The 17,780-nt window shown below is 42.2% G+C and overlaps 1 protein-coding gene across 2 annotated transcripts in view; it reads right to left on the bottom strand.

The window, feature by feature from the left end:
• The window catches only part of tmem167a (transmembrane protein 167A), a 42,308-nt gene that overhangs the window by 13,571 nt on the left and 10,957 nt on the right, over window positions 1-17,780 (bottom strand). For both annotated transcript variants that reach the window (XM_041186331.1, XM_041186329.1), the window contains 2 exons: window positions 16,441-16,550; window positions 363-397 (listed from right to left, as the gene is read on the bottom strand). In XM_041186331.1, the coding sequence (XP_041042265.1) occupies window positions 363-397; window positions 16,441-16,550 (145 nt within the window). The remainder of the gene's footprint in view (window positions 1-362; window positions 398-16,440; window positions 16,551-17,780) is intronic.

Raw genomic sequence — 17,780 nt, 5'->3', positions numbered from 1 at the left:
GCTGAGGCCAGGCTATAATTGTGAAATGGGAAATTGTCATGGCATCTGGAATCTGGGAATTTGTTGTCTGGGTCAAGTCAAAAAGCAAACAATGAAAACCAGAACGTTTAATCTAAGTTGAATCAATTTAAATGGTAGAACTTGAAAATTCAGACAAAAAAATTATATAGATAGAAATAACATTTTGGTGCCAGAGGGGGAAGTATTTATACTGAAACGCAACACTATTTTTAGGCCTCAAGTATTCATGAGCTGTAACTTTCATTGCAACCTCCTTCATTAACAATAGTGCTGAAGGGAGGGATTCGCAAAAATAAAATTGAACATTAAAATCAAAAAATACAGTATAGAGTTTTACTTACCTATTCTGGCACACTTCCAAAATATTCCCAGAAGTCTGGAAAACAAATTTTTTTTTTTAATCCAACTGATATTGTTACAGTTGAAAGTAGTTTACTGTTGAGAAAATCAGAATTACAGTTTTAATTAATTTTACGTGACATTATTCGAGAAGGGAGAAGCGAAAAGTACTTCATGAAGTAATCTTCACCTTTAGTTTCTGAATCGCTGCAGCAATGTAAATAACTTTTCTGTAAAGAGGTCTTCTTTATGCAGAATGACACTCCAGACAGATAGGTGTGCACTAAACGGTTATGGAAACCATGCAACAAGAATCTTACTCAAATATATTACGAATTATCAAAAATCAAGTGGCAGTTTTTGTTGTTATGACCATATAGAAACTTATATATTCTGAATATCAAGGAACAGATTATAAGTTAGATAGAAACTGTGAAGTGTTAAAAAGGTCTTTGTTTAGTGATGCCACCATGACAACAAAACATATGTTGGATGGGCTTACTGATGGAAAGAAGTGTCAAGAACAGCTAAATTAGAATTTCAGACTCATTAGTGTGATGTGCGGTGTCATAATCAACAATGACACTTTTACAGAGCTGGAGGAAATGGAAGTAGACACTCACAGTCTGCCAAGCCAAGACATGGCATGAAAGTAGTATCGAGTTCATTAACTCCATATTCATCTGAAATTAGGCTATGAAACAAAAAAAAAACTGACCATGAACTCAGAGAATGTTAATTTATGGAAAAGGTACTACTGCCTGAATCACACCTCATTCATTTCAGATCCTTCAAACACAAAGAGTTCACTTCCTTCAAGAATTTTTCTATAAATTGAGGTGCTGTTTTAAAAATAAATTAACATTTTGGCTGCCTCTTTCCTACTAATTTCAGATGAATACACAATTCACAATTTAAAACTGCATATGTAAAGATATTGAATTATGGAAGGTTTTTTCTAGTTAATAAGACACGAGTGGTTTATGAACATCAGAATCCTGAAATGTATAGGTTTAAAAGTCTTACTAACAGCATTCTGATAACATTTCTGTGAAACTACTAAATTGAATGTGGAGACTATTATTGGGCACTTAATGCAGAATATCACAGGATTTAAAATAAGGAATATTCTGAAACTCAAATTTGAAGGCTTTTTTGTGATAATTTCTCATATTGCTAAAAATAATTCAGAATCCTCCAGAGTATGAAGGAGAAATTGATTTGTAGTTTGAAATAAGTTAAATTTTCAGAGATTTTTCTCCATTATCCTGACCTTCCATTATTCCCTAGAGCTGGCTAGTTTAAGCCAACAATGCTACCCTGAACCAGCAGCTTGGACATTTTGAAGTATGTCTCTCTCTCTTCTCACTGGGGAGGTGCTGTGCCTTGCCTTGGCATGCCCTCTTTCTCCTGTGTCAAAAACGAACTCAAAGTTGGGTAAGAGAACCTGTGTGAATTTATTTACACACCATTGTGATACAAAATCAAATCAAAACTATAATTAGGGGAGGGGAGAACAGATCCATTACAAATTTAATTGAAATGAATGGTGATTAAACTGTCAGAGTAATTAATAACCATGTTATAACAATCTTGCCATGTTAAAACTGATATAATCCAACATAAAAAAATTAACCGAGGCCAATTAGTTACAAGTTCCACAAATGTTTTTTAAAAATCCGATTTTAACAGGGGACCTTACTGTCAGCAAACAACCCAAGATTTAAAATAACCTTTAAAATAAAACTTAAAGTTAGGAGCAGGCAAGGATTAGCCAACTGCTTGTGCAAACAACAAAATTTATTTTGTTTTTGGATACTGAATATACGAATTAGGAGGAGTAGGCCACTCAGCCCCTCAAGCCTGCTCCGCCATTAAAAAAGATCAAGGTTGATCGGATTGTAACCTCAGCTTCACATTCTCACCTACCCCCGATAACCTTTCACCCCCTTGCTTATCAAGGGTCCATCTATTCTGCCTTAAATATATTCAAAGGTTATGGTTCACTGCCTTTTGAGGAAGAGCGTTCCAAAGACTCACTACCCTCAGAAAAAGTTTCTTCTCATCTGTCTTAAATGGGCAAACCCTTATTTTTAAACAGTGAAGCCTCGTACTTGATTCTCCTAGAAGAGGAAACAATCTCTCCACATCCACCCTGTCAAGACCCCTCAGGATCTTATAAGTTTCAATCAAATTACCTCTTACTATTCTAAACTCCAGCAGATACAAGCCTAGCCTGCCCAACCTTTCCTCTTAAGACAACTCACCCATTCCAGGTATTAGTCTAGTAAACTTTCTCTGAATTGCTTCCAACACATTTACATCCTTACTTAAATAATGAGACCAATACCATTCACAGTATTCCAGATGTGGTCTCACCAATGCCCTGTATAAATGAAGTATAATCTCTCTACTTGTGTATTCAATTCTTCTTGCAATAAATGATAACATTTTATTAGGTTTCCTAATTATTTTCTGTACCTGCATACTAGCCTTTTGCGATTCATGCACTTGGACACCCATAGCCCTGTGCATCTCAGAGCTTTGCAATTTCTCACCACCTACATAATATGCTTTTTTTAATATTCTTCCTGCCAAAATGGACAATTTCACATTTGTGCATTTTATACTGCACTTTTCAGATCTTTGCCTATTCACTTAACCTCTCTCTATCCCTTTGTAGCCTGCTTAGGTCCTCTTCACAACTTACTTCCCTACCTATCTTAACAACAGCAAATTCAGCAACCATAACTTTAGTCCCTTCATCCAAGTCATTTATATAAATTTTAAAAAGTTGAGGCCCAGTACTGGCCAGTGGAACACCACTCGTTACATCTTGTCAACCAAAAAGTGACCCATTTATGCCTTTTGCTTCCTGATAGGTAGCCAATCTTCTATCCAGGCCAATATGTTACCCCCAAAACCATAAGCTTTAATTTTCCACAATAGCCTTTGATGTGGCACCTTATCAAATGCCTTCTGGAAACCCAAGCATGGTACATTAAAAAAAAAACCATTCACAGGATGTGGGCTTCATTGGCTGGGCCAGCATTTATTGCCCATCCCTAGTTGCCTTTGAGGTGGTGGTGAGCTGCCTTCTTGAACCTCTGCGGTCCATGTGGTGTAAGTACACCCACAGTGCTGTTAGGGAGGGAGTTCCAGGCTTTTGACCCAACGACAGTGAAGGAACAGCAATATATTTCCAAGTCAGGATGGTGAGTGATGTGGAGGGCAACTTCCAGGTGGCAGTGTTCCCATCCATCTGCTGCCCCTGTCCTTCTAGATGGTAATGGTCTTGGGTTTGGAAGGTGCTGTCTAAGGAGCCTTGGTGAATTCCTACAGTGCATTTTCTAGATGGTACACACTGCTGCTACTGTGGAGAGAGTGAATGTTTGTGGACGTGGTGCCAATCAAGTGGACTGCTCTGTCCTGGACAATGTTCAGCTTCTTCAGTGTTGAGTGAGCTGCACTCATCCAGGCAAGTGGGGAATATTCCATCACATTCCTGACTTGTGCCTTGTAGATGGTGTACTGGCTTTGGGGAGTTAGGAGGTGAGTTACTTGTCACACGATTCCTAGCCTCTGACCTGCTGTTGTAGCCACAGTATTTATATGGCTAGTCCAGTTCAGTTTCTGGTCAATGGTAGCCCCCAGGATGTTAATAGTGGGGAATTCAGTGATGGTAATGCCATTGAACATCAAGGGGCGATGGTTGGATTCTCTCCTGTTGGAGATGGTCATTGCCTGACACTTGTGTGGTGGGAATGTTACTTGCCACTTGTCAGCCCAAGCCTGGATATTGTCCAGGTCTTGCTGCATTTGGACATGGACTGCTTCAGTACCTGAGGGGTCACAATTGGTGCTAAGCATTATACAATCATCAGCAAACATCCCCACTTCTGATCTTATGATGGAAGGAAGGTCATTGATGAAGCAGCTGAAGATGGTTGGGCCGAGGACACTACCCAGAGGAACTCCTGTGGTGATGTCCTGGAACTGAAATGATTGACCTCCAACAACCACAACCATCTTGCTTTGTCATAGGTTTGACTACAACAAGGGGAGAGTTCTCCCCTGATTCCCCATGGCTCCAGTTATGCTAGGGCTCCTTGATGCCACACTCAGTCAAATGTTGTTTTGCTGTCAAGGGGAGTCACTCCCACCTCACTTCTGGAGCTTAGCTCCTTTGTACATGTTTGAACCAAGGCTGTAATGAGGTCAGGAGCTGAGTTGCCCTGGCAGAACCCAAACTGGGCAGAGAGCAGGTTATTGCTAAGGAAGTGCCGCTTACATCCACAGCGCATGTTACTTCTTCAAAGAACTCCAAAACCATGTTGACTCTACCTGGTTGCCTTAAATTTATCTAAGTGCCTTGCCATAATGTCATAATTGTGCTTGACCACAAACTGTAACCTCATGGCCCAGCATATCTCAGAATCACAGTGCAGAAGCGGCCCTTCAGTCCATCGAGTCGGCACCGACACGTGAGAAACACCTGACCTACCTACCTAATCCCATTTACCAGCACTTGGACCAAAGCCTTGAATGTTTTGACGTGCTAAGTGCTCATCCAGGTACTTTTTAAAGGATGTGAGGCAACCCGCCTCCGCCACCCTCCCAGGCAGCGCATTCCAGACTATCACCACCCTCTGGGTAAAAAAAGTTTTTCCGCACATCCCCCTAAACCTCCTGCCCCTCACCTTGAACTTATGCCCCCTTGTGTGACTAACCCTTCAACTAAGGGGAACAGTTGCTCCCTATCCATCCTGTCCATGCCCCTCAGTCTTGTACACCTCGATCAGGTCGCCCCTTAGTCTTCTCTGCTCCAACGAAAACAACCCAAGTCTATCCGACCTCTCTTCGTAACTTAAATGTTTCATCCCAGGCAACATCCTGGCGAATCTCCTCTGCACCCCCTCCAGTGCCATCACATCCTTCCTATAATGTGGCAACCAGAACTGCACACAGTACTCCAGCTGTGGTCTCACCAAGGTTCTATACAACTCCAACATGACCTCCCTACTTTTGTAATCTATGCCTCGATTGATAAAGGCAAGTGTCCCATATGCCTTTTTCACCACCCCACTAACATGGCCCTCTGCCTACAGAGATCTATGGACATACACACCAAGGTCCGTTTGTTCCTCAGAACTTCCTAGTGTCATGCCGGTCATTGGAAGGAGTAATTTGACAAGGAAGTATTCAAAGTGTATCACCTCACATTTTCCATCTGCCACTTATCTGGCCATTTAACCATCCCGTCTATATCTTCCTGTAGCCCAGGAGACTCAACCTCACTATTAACCACCTGGCCAATCTTTGTGTTATCCGCAAACTTACTAATCCCCCCCCACATAGTCCTCTATGTCTTTTATATAAATGACGAATAATAGGGGACCCAGCACAGATCCCTGTGGTACACCACTGGACACTGGCTTCCAGTCACTAAAGCAGTCTTCTGTCATCACCCTCTGTCTCCTACAACTAAGCCAATTTTGAATCCACCTTATCAAATTACCCTGTATCCCTTGTGCATTTGCCTTCTTTATAAGCCTCCCATGTAGGATCTTGTCAAAGGCTTTGCTGAAATCCATATAAATGACATCAACTGCACTACCCTCATCTACACACCTGGTCACCGCCTCAAAAAACTCAAATTTGTTAGACATGATCTCTCTCTGACAAAACCATGCTGACCATCCCTGATCAAACCTTGCCTCTCCAAGTGGAGATAGATTCTCTCCTTCAGAATTTTCTCCAATAGTTTCACTACCACTGACGTGAGACTCAGTGGTCTGTAGTACTTTGGCTTATCTTTACATCCCTTCTTAAATAGCGGAACCACATTAGCTGTTCTCCAGTCCTCTGGCACCTCTCCTGTGGGAGTTAAAAATTTGGGTCAGAGGCCCTGCTATCTCCTCCCTTGCCTTCCTCAGCAGCCTGGGAGACACATCATCCGGACCTGGAGATTTGTCCACTTTTAAGTCTGCCAACACCTCCAATACCTTGTCATTCCCTATATCAATTTGCTCAAGATGTCCTCTGGCTCCACCCATAGATTGCCCCCTTGGTCCCTTATGGACCCTACTCTTGCCCTGGTTATCCTCTTCCCATTGATATACTTAAAGAATATCTTGGGATTTTCCCTACTTTTACCAGCCAGAACTTTCTCATATCCCCTCTTTGCTCTCCTAATTGCTTTCTTAAGCTCCACTCTGCACTTTCTGTACTCCACTAATGCCTCCACTGATTTGCTTCCCTTGTACCTGCTAAAAGCCTCTCTTTACTTTCTCATCTTATCCTGAATATCCCTGGTCATCCATGGTTCTCTGGGCTTGTTCCTCCTTCCTATCACCCTAGAGGGGACATGTTGAGCCTGTACCCTCCCCATTTACTTTGTGAACACCCCCCACTGATCCTCTGTAGATTTCCCAGTCTGTTCCTAGTCTACCTTGGCCAGATCCTGCCTTATTTTATTAAAATCTGCTCTCCCCAATCCAAAACATTATTTTTGCAACTTGTCTACTTCTTTGTCCATAACAAGCTTAAATTGCACCATGTTGTAGTTGCTATCACTAAAATGCTCCCCCACCACCACCTCAGCCACTTGTCCTAATTCAATCCCCAGAATTAGGTCCAGCATTGAGCTGTCCCTTGTTGGACCCTCCACATATTGACCTAAAAAGTTCTCCTGTACACATTTCAAGAAATCCACTCCATCCAAGCCCTTAACACTATGTCTATCCCAATTAATGTTGGGAAAGTTTGAAATCACCTAATATAATTACCCTATTGTTGTTTCTTTTTCTTTTTTACACACCCCACATCTGTACCTGTATACTCTTCAGAACTGTGCCATTTAGTCTTTGTTGCCTTTCCCCATCCCTTCTGCCAAAATGCTTCACTTTGCTGTTCTCTGTATTAAATTCTCATCTGCCACTTGCCTATCTGTGTCCTGCTGCAAGTGACTGGTATCATCCTCACTGTTTGACACACCTCCAAATTTGGTATCATCAGCAAATTTTTCTATCTTTCACTGATCAAGGAGTTCCAATAGGATGGATTTGTGTGATTATAAATGATGTGACAATGACTTTTAATTATCATTTTCAATGGCTGTAGTAAGCTAAATTCCATCTTTAAATACAGCAAGCTTAGAATTTATGTACTGTTGATTTGCAAATACAACTGTTTCACTGCTGGTGTGCTCATTTTCCAGTGTAGAAAATTACAGACTGATAGTCTCAAGAAAGTAAAATTAGTTGGTTCCACTACAGAATCAAGAGTATGAAACGAAGGTTTAATGGTCTGACCTTCCCTTTGTGATCTAAAAGTTCTGGGTTTCTTTGTATGAACAGACAAAGTAGTAATTGCCTGCTACTAAATGTATAACAAAATATGTATAGTCAGAATTTGAAAATTAATAGATTTTTCAGAGGTTCAAAATCCAAACATTGAAATGTTAGATGAAGTGTAAAATATCATTGGGAAGGAAATTGCTCCTTTACTTTTTTTATTCGTTCACGGGATGTGGGCATCACTGGCTAGGCTAGCATTTATTGCCCATCCCTAATTGTCCTTGAGAAGGTGCTGGTGAGCTGCCTTTTTGAACCACTGCAGTCTGTGTGGTGTAGGTACACCCACAATGTTGATAGGGAGGGAGTTCCAGGATTTTGACCCAGCAACAGTGAAGGAACAGCGACCTATTTCCAAGTCGGGATGGTTAGTGATTGGGGTGGTGGTGGAGGGCAACTTGCAGGTGGCAGTGTTCCCATCTATCTACTGCCCTCGTTCTTCTAGGTGTTAGTGGTCTTGTGTTCGGAAGGTGCTGTCTAAGGAGCCTTGGTGAGTTCCTGCAGTGCATTGTGTAGATGGTAGACATTGCTGCCATTGTGCATCAGTGTTGGAGGAAGTGAGCATTTGTGGATGTGGTGCCAATCAAGTGGGCTGCTTTGCCCTGGATGGTGTTGAGCTTCTTGAGTGTTGCTGGAGCTGCATTCATCCAGGCAAATGGACAATATTCCATCGCACTCTTGCTTTGTGCCTTGTAGATAGTGAACATGCCTTGGGGAGTCAGGAGGTGAGTTACCTGCCACAGGATTCCTAGCCTCTGACCTGCTCTTGTAAGCACAATAATTATATGGCTAGTCCAGTTCAGTTTCTGGTCAATGGTACCCCCAGGATGTTGATAGTGGGGGGTTCAGTGATGGTAATGCCATTGAACATCAATGGGAGATGGTTAGGTTCTCTCTTATTGGAGATGGTTATTGCCTAGCACTTGTGTGGTGGGAATGTTACTTGGCACTTGTCAGCCCAAGCCTGGATATTGTCCAGGTCTTGCTGCATTTGGGCATGGACTGTTTCAGTACCTGAGGAGTCATAAATGGTGCTGAACATTGTGCAGTCATCAACAAACATCCCCACTTCTGACCTTAAGATGAAAGGAAGATCATTCATGAAGCAGCTGAAGATGGTTGGGCCTAGAACGCTACCCTGAGGAACTCCTGCAGTGATGTCCTGGAACTGAGATGAATGACCTCCACCAACCACAATCATTGTTCTTTGTGTGAGGTATGACTCCAACCAGTGGAGAGTTTCCCCCCGGTTCCCACTGACTCCAGCTTTGCTAGGGCGCCTGGATGCCACAATCTATCAAATGCTGAGTTGATGCCAAGGGTGGCCAGTCTCACCTCACCTCTGGAGTTCAGCCCTTTTGTCCAAGATGAACCAAGGCTGCATTGAAGTCAAGAGCTGAGTGGCACTGGCGGAACCCAAACTGAGCACCAGTGAGCAGGTTATAGCTGAGCAATTGCTGCTTGATAGCCCTGCTGATGCCCCTTTCTACCACTTTGCTGTGATAAGAGTAGTCTGATGGGGTGGTAATTGGCCGGGTTGGACTTGTCCTGCTTTTCGTGGACATGGCATACCTGGGCAATTTGCCACATTGCTGGGTAGATGCCAGTGTTGCAGCGGTACTGGAACAGCTTGGCTATGGGCATGGCAAGTTCTGGTGCACATGTACTATTGCCGGAATATTGTCAGGCCCCTCAATGCCTTCAGCAGTTTCTTGTCGAGTGAGTAGAATTGGCTGAAGACTGGCATTTGTGATGCTGGGGACCTCCGAAGGAGGCCGAGGTGGATCACTCACTCAACACTTCTGAATCAACATTGTTGTAAATGCTTCAGCCTTATCTTTTTCACTGACATGCTGGGTCCTCCCATCATTGAGGATGGGATATTTGCGGAGCTGCCTCCTCCAGTGAGTTGTTGAATTGTCCACCATCATTCACAACTGTATGTAACAGGTCTGCAGACCTAAGATCTGATCCACTGGTTGTGGAATCGCTTAGCTCTGTATATCGGAGCTTATGCTGTTTGGCACACAACTAGTCCTGTGTTGTAGCTTCACCAGGTTGACACTTAATTTTTGTATGCCTGGTGCTGCTCTTGGCAATGACCTCCTGCACTCCTTGAAATGGGGTTGATCCCTGGCTTGGTGGTAGAATGGGGTATCTCCACTTGGGACAGACAAGGTTTGATCAGGGATAGTCAGCATGGCTTTGTCGGAGGGAGGTCATGCCTAACAAATTTCATTGAATTTTTTGAGGAGGTGACGAGGTGTGTAGATGAAGGTAGTGCAGTTGATGTAGTTTATATGGATGTCAGCAAAGCCTTTGACAAGATCCCACATGGGAAGCTTATAAAGAAGGCAAATGCACAAGGGATACAGGGTAATTTGATAAGGTGGGTTCAAAATTGGCTTAGTTGTAGGAGACAAGAGGGTGATGATAGAAGGCTGCTTTAGTGACTGGAAGCCAGTGTCCAGTGACGTACCACAGGGATCTGTGCTGGGTCCCCTATTATTTGTCATTTATATAAACAACAAAGATGATTGTGGGGGGTAGATTAGAAAGTTTACGGATAACACAAAGATTGGCCGGGTGGTTAATAGTGAGGTTGAGTGTCCTGGGCTACAGGAAGATATAGACGGGATGGTCAAATGGGCAGATAAGTGGCAAATGGAATTTAACCCTGAAAAGTGTGAGGTGATACTCTTTGGAAGGAGTAATTTGACAAGGAAGTATTCAATGAATGGCATGACACTAGGAAGTTCTAGGAACAAATGGACCTTGGCGTGTGTGTCCATAGATCTCTGAAGGCGGAGGGGCATGTTAGTGGGGTAGTGACAAGGGCATATGGGACACTTGTCTTTATCAATCGAGGCATAGATTACAAAAGTAGGGAGGTCATGTTGGAGTTGTATAGAACCTTGGTAAGGCTGGAGTACTGTGTGCAGTTCTGGTTGCCACATTATAGGAAGGATGTGATGGCACTGGAGGGGGTGCAGAGGAAATTCACCGGGATATTGCCTGGGATGAAACATTTAAGTTATGAAGAGAGGTTGGATAGACTTGCGTTGTTTTCGTCGGAGCAGAGAAGACTGAGGGACGACCTGATCGAGGTGTACAAGATTATGAGGGGCATGGACAGGGTGGATAGGGAGGAGCTGTTCCCCTTAGTTGAAGGGTCAGTCATAAGGGGACATATGTTCAAGGTCAGGGGTAGGAGGTCTAGGGGGGGATGTGAGGAAAAACTTTTTTACCCAGAGGGTGGTGACGGTCTGGAATGCACTGCCTGGGAGGGTGATGGAGGTGGGTTGCCTCACATCCTTTAAAAAGTACCTGGATGAGCACTTGGCACGTCATAACATTCAAGTCTATGGGCAAAATGCTGGTAAATGGGATTAGGTAGGTAGGTCAGGTGTTTCTCATGTGTCAGTGCTGACTCGATGGGCCGAAGGGCTTCTTCTGCAATGTGATTCTGTGGTGGGGGGTCGGGGTCATCATGTGCATCATTCTTCAAAGGCTAGCAAAGCATGTGGGATCCTGGATTTCAAAAATAGGAGGTATTGAGCATAAAAGCAGGGAAGTTATGCTGAACATGTTAATGCTATTAGACTATTGTGTCAAGTTCTGGTCACCATACTTTAGGAAGGATGTGAAGGTCCTTGAGAGGATGGAGAGGAGATTTATCAGAATGGCTCCAGGGATGAAGGCTTTTAGCTATAAGATTAATTTGGAGAAGCTGGAGTTGTTTGCCTTGAAGAAAAGGAGATCAAGGGGAGATTTGATAGAGATGCACATGATTATGACAGGTTTACATAAGGAAGACAAGGTAAAACTGTTCCCACTGGAACAGTTGGATTGCACAAGGGCAGGGAGACACAGATTTTAAAGGCTTTGGGAAGAGGTGCGGGGAAATGTAAGGAAGTAAAGTACCATATGAAAAGTGGTAGCTAAGTTGATGGCTCATGAGATAGCAAAACAAATTTTAAAATGGTTATGCAAAAACATGGAAATAATAAAATGGTTATTTTGGAGATGGGTAAAAGGTCTCTCAGGAAATCAATCCTTTGAATTCTACATTTTTCTGAACAGCCTCAGTGAGGACACTATATTAGCTAGGATCATAGAATTCTGTGAATTAATAAAATGCTTATTAAAAGACATATATTAAGGAGGATTCAAGTTGTGTAAGGATCATAAGATCACATCAATCCCGCTCACATTTCATACAATTCCAGTTTCAGAAAAATTGAACATGACCACTTTTACTACCCACTGCTGGCAAACACATCCAAGGTTAGGTGTCTGAATGGGCAAATGCAGGCAAAACAGACCTTCTTCCTCACCCCAAAAACCTAATGCCTCCAACGTCAGTAGGATACTCCCTACTGCACCACTGAATTTTTCAATTTCCTACGTCAGCATTCTTACTCAGAAAAACTACCAATCTGCACCACGTTACAGACAGTTTTGTGCTATGAAATCATGTCTACAAGGAACTAGGTTATGACTATATAAACTTAAGTTAGGATCTTTCCAGCTGCAGAAACAGGGAGTATTACTCCATCAGTCTGGGTTGAATTTAAAACTTAATCTCAGGAGGCAAAATACAAGGGCGTCGTTAAATTACACCCACTGGTTTGTTAATATGCACATGTGCACCTTAAAAGTTAGCTTTGTATTGGTTGTGGCATAACAAACCGGTGGAAAGTCAAATTGGTTTCAGACTATCTTCTGCTAGCTTCACATTCAATGCAAAATTCTAGGTTGGTTTCTATTACATTGCTCATCTTGTGTCATTCTAGAGGCACAAAATATTCATGCAGATTTACACTGGAAATAGGCCAATTCTGCCAGTTTCTTTCTTCTTCCAGATGTAATGTTTCAGTTGTGCCTTCTAATTACTTGCACTGCATTTGCTAACTGTTTATTGTGGCTATGGTGAGCTACAGTACACTTTCTTGCATTTCAATGGGTGTATGAGGGAAGCATTTACTTGGCGAAGAGCAGTGGGAAACCAGGGGATTGGGAAGCCTACAAAGACCAACAGAGGACAACTAAAAAACAAAATAAGGAGGGAGAAGATTAAATATGAGGGTAAACTAGTCAGTAATATAAAAGAAGATTGCAAGAATTTTTTTTAAATATATAAAGGGTAAGAGAGAGGCAAAAGCGGACATTGGGCCGTTGGAAAATGACGCTGGAGAAGTAGTATTGGGGAACGAAGGAATGGTGGAGGAACTGAATAGGTACTTTGCGTCAGTCTTCACGTTGGAAGACACGAGTGACATCCCCAAAGTTCAAGAGAGTCAGGGGGCAGAGGTAAGTATGGTGGCCATTACCAAGGAGAAGATGCTAGGAAAACTGAAAGGTCTGAAGGTGGATAAATCACCTGGACCAGATGGATTACAGCCCAGAGTTCTGAAGGAGATAGCTGAAGAAACAGTGGAGGCATTAGTGGTGATCTTTCAGGAATCACTGGAGTCAGGGAGGGTCCCAGAGGACTGGAAAATCGCTAATGTAAACCCACTATTTAAGAAGGGAGTGAGGCAAAAGAGGGGAAATTACAGGCCGATTAGCCTGACCTCAGTCGTTGGTAAGATTTTAGAGTCCATTATTAAAGATGAGATTTCAGAATACTTGGAAGTGCATGGTAAAATTGGGCAAAGTCAGCATAGTTTCATCAAGGGGAGGTCATGCCTGACAAATCTGTTAGAATTCTTTGAGGAGGTAACGAGTAGGTTAGACAAAGGAGAGCCAATGGATGTTATCTACTTGGACTTCCAGAAGACCTTTGACAAGGTGCTGCACAGGAGGCTGCTCAGTAAGATAACAGCCCATGGTGTTAGAGGCAAGGTATTAGCATGGATAGAAGATTGGCTGTCTGGCAGGAGGCAGAGAGTGGGGATAAGGGGTCCTTCTCAGGATGGCGGCTAGTGACTAGTGGAGTTCCACAGGGGTCAGTATTGGGACCACAACTTTTCACTTTATACATTAATGATCTAGATGAAGGAACTGAGGGCATCCTGGCTAAGTTTGCAGATGATACAAAGATAGGTGAAGGGACAGGTAGTATTGAGGAGGCGGGGAGGTTGCAGAAGGATTTGGACAGGTTAGGAGAATGGGCAAAGAAGTGGCAGATGGAATACAACGTGAGCAAGTGTGAGGTCATGCACTTTGGTAGGAAGAATAGAGGCATAGACTAATTTCTAAATGGGGAGAGAATTCAGAAATCTGGAGTGCAAAGGGACTTGGGAGTCCTAATCCAGGATTCTCTTAAGGTTAACTTGCAGGTTGAGTCAGTAGTTAGGAAGGCAAATGCAATGTTGGCATTTATTTCGAAAGGACTAGAATATAAAAGCAGGGATGTGCTGCTGAGGCTTTATAAGACTCTGGTCAGACCACATTTAGAATATTGTGAGCAATTTTGGGCCCCGTATCTCAGGAAGGATGTGCTGGCCCTGGAGAGGGTCCAGAGGAGGTTCACGAGAATGATCCCAGGAATGAAAGGCTTAACATATGAGGAACATTTGAGGACCCTGAGTCTATACTCGATGCAGCTTAGAAGAATGAGGGGGGATCTGATTGAAACTTACAGAATACTGAAAGGCCTGGATAGAGTGGACATGGGGAAGATGTTTCCACTAGTAGGAGAGACTAGGACCCGAGGGCACAGCCTCAGAGTACAGGGAAGACCTTTTAGAACAGCGATGAGGAGAAACTTCTTTAGCCAGAGAGTGGTGAATCTATGGAATTCATTGCCACAGAAGGCTGTGGAGGCCAGGTCATTGAGTGTATTTAAGACCGAGATAGATAGGTTCTTGATTGGTAAGGGGATCAAAGGTTACGGGGAGAAGGTGGGAGAATGGGGTTGAGAAACTTATCAGCCACGATTGAACGGCAGAGCAGACTCGATGGGCCGATTGGCCTAATTTCTGCTCCTATGTCTTATGGATTAATTCCACCACCCCCCCCCACCCACTCCAATGCCCCATCATCCCACCCTCCTCTTGACCCCCTCACCAAATTTATGGTGTAGCAAACACATCTTTGAAGATATTTCAATTATTTGTATTGAATCCAGTAGAAATGGAATACATCTACTTAACTAATACAAGTTGGGATGGCAACTCTTCAGAGGTTTGGTTTTGTAACATTGATATAATCCATCGTCCAATTATTTATTTGTGCATTAATGCATTTGGCTGTGGTTTATCTAGGTAGGCAGTTCCACTTTGGATGAAAAATATACTTCTATATCAATTGGCCAAGGCGACATTAAATACCCTATCAGGCAGATCTGAAGTACCGCTGCAGTGACTTGAATCTTCAATCTTGAGGCCTGAAGGGCAATATTATTCTATTGTTGGGCTACACTGTTTCGTTTCCTGTTCATGTTCTATCTTTCATCTCAGGCAAACACTAAATTTCTTAGCATTTCTTTGGAAAAATTAAAGATCAATTTAAGTTAGAGCACAGGTAGGCTAATTGACATTATGACTGGGAATGGCTGAGAAAATTAGAGAATCTTACATAAGCTGTGTTTGTTTTGTGCTACAAATGCTACATCTTGAACTGTGGTGTGGCGCAATGGGTTTGTATATTTATTCAATATCCTAAATTTTGGTATCTGTTGAGTGGATTTCTCAAATAATCAATTGCAAGTAGCATTTCCTCCTTTTAAAATAAGTAATATGATAATATATAGGTTGACCACCCACCAACATAGCCCGTTGAATTGTGTACCGAGTAGATAATAGGGGCCAGTTAACATGTTAAAAATGGTACCAACATTAATTTCTGTAACCACAATGTCAATTAAAAAGACAGGAAGCATATCTGTTTGAAATTACCTTCAATTGCATTGCATTAGGGATCTAATGAAACAGGTTCAGCCACTGCTAATTAAAGTTATAGGTTAATTCTCAAATGGTCTGCTCAAATGTAAGTATAGTACTTATACTGCTGATAATAAAACACATCCATAATATTTTATGCTAAAATACCCATCTATATAGGTTGTTTGAACTTAACATGGAAATATGTACTGTTCTGCGTTTTGCTGTTGTATTGCTTTTTAAAAAATTAATTCACGGGTGTGGGCTTCGCTGGCTGGGCCAGCATTTATTGCCTATCCCTAGTTGCCCTCAAGAAGGTGGTGGTGAGCTGCCTCCTAGGGATGGGCAATCAATGCTGGCCCAGCCAGCGAAGCCCACACCCTGTGAATGAATTTTTAAAAAAGCAATACAACAACAAAACACTGATCAGTACATACCTCCATGCTAACTTCAAACAACCCATATAGACAGTCACTCAAAACAAAAAACTCAAAATTCTTATTTTGCAATGCAATTGCCAAACTTTACGCAAAAGTTTGAGAATCAGAAAGATTTGCAATAAAGCTTTAACATATGATGATTGAAAACAGCTTGAATTGAAGTCTTGCTGTTGCATTATATTTAGAGCTTCTCCCAGCCATTAAACAGACTTACGCACTTTTAGAAATCACAGGACAAATGTGAATTTTGGGATAAACTTGTCAGAAACAAACCATCATCAGTTAAACACCAAAGGCTGAAAATTGCTAAGTCAATAGAGATGATAAACACCCAGTATCAAACATTTCTCAATTGTAGTCTGCTGCATTTGGTAATGTTTTAATTGCTAAAAAAAAATTTTCAAAAAGGCCCTCAATTTCAATAATCTACCAAACAAAAAATTACAGTGTACTTACCCAGTTTTATTCTTGTCCAGAACACTGGGAGCTAGGGCCCTGATGTAGGCACAGGTACAAATCAGGAGTAGTATCACCGTCAGTAGACTCTGAAAGTTGAAAATTGCCGACTGTGGGGATAAAAATTGTAATGAGTCTTATTTCTGGCTTGCTGGAGCACCGATTACTGCAAATTCAGATAGTTAAAAGGTAACAATACAAATAAATTAAATGGAATAGGAAAACAAGAATGTTTATACATCTTGGATAAAATGCTGTGTATTACTTTGGATTCCATGCTCATGGAAGATTGTAAAAGCATATGGTTGAAAAAAATTGATAAAAACAATGCAAATTATTTCCCTTGAGCCACACTATGTTCTAGGGTTAGATTTAAAACTTCTAACTGTCCTAAGAATGAAATCCAGACTACATGCCAGCTTTTTACAAATGTTGTTTGTACATTAATGATTTAGACATGAATATAGGAGGTATGATCAGTATGTTCGCAGATGACAAGAAAATTGGTGATGGTGCAAATAGTGAGGAGGAAAGCCTTAGATTATAGGATGATATAGATGGGCTGGTAAAAAGGGCAGAGCAGTGACAAATGGAATTTAATCCTGAGAAGTGTGAGGTGATGCATTTTGGGAGGATTAACATGGCAAGGGAATACACAATGAATGGTAGGACCCTAGGAAGTAAAGAGGATCAGAGGGACCTTGGTGTACATGTCCATAGATCCCTGAAGGCAGCAGCACAGGTAGATAAAGTGGTTAAGAAGGCATATGGAATATTTGCCTTTATTAGCTGAGGCATAGAATATAAGAGCAGGGAGGTTATGTTGGAGCTGTATAAAATGCTAGTTAGGCCATAGCTGGAGTACTGTGTGCAGTTCTGGTTGCTACACTACAGAAAGGATGTGATTGCACTCGAGAGGGTGCAGAGGAGATTCACCAGGATGTTGTCTGGGCTGGAGCGTTTCAGCTATGAAGAAAGACTGGATAGGCTAGGTTGTTTTCCTTAGAGCATAGAAGACTGATGGGGGACTTGATAGAGGTATAAAAAATTATGAGCAGCATACATAAGAATAAACTTTTTCATGTAGCAGAGGTGTCAATAACCAGGGGGCATGGATTTAAGGTAAAATGCAGGAGGTTTAGAGGGGATTTGAGGAAAGATTTTTTCACCCAGAGGGGGTGGAAGAGGCACCACTGCTTGAGGGGGTGGTAGAGGCAGAACCCTCAACATTTAAGTAGTATTTAGATGAGCACTTGAAACATTATAGAGGACAGTGCTACGGGCCAAATGCTGGAAAATGGAATTAGAATAGACAGGTGCTTGATAGCCAGCAGACATGA

Source organism: Carcharodon carcharias, chromosome 4 (assembly GCF_017639515.1).
Source record: "Carcharodon carcharias isolate sCarCar2 chromosome 4, sCarCar2.pri, whole genome shotgun sequence".
Lineage (NCBI taxonomy): Eukaryota > Metazoa > Chordata > Chondrichthyes > Lamniformes > Lamnidae > Carcharodon > Carcharodon carcharias.
Note: the sequence above shows the minus strand (reverse complement) of the source record. Positions and strands in the feature narration are given on the sequence as shown.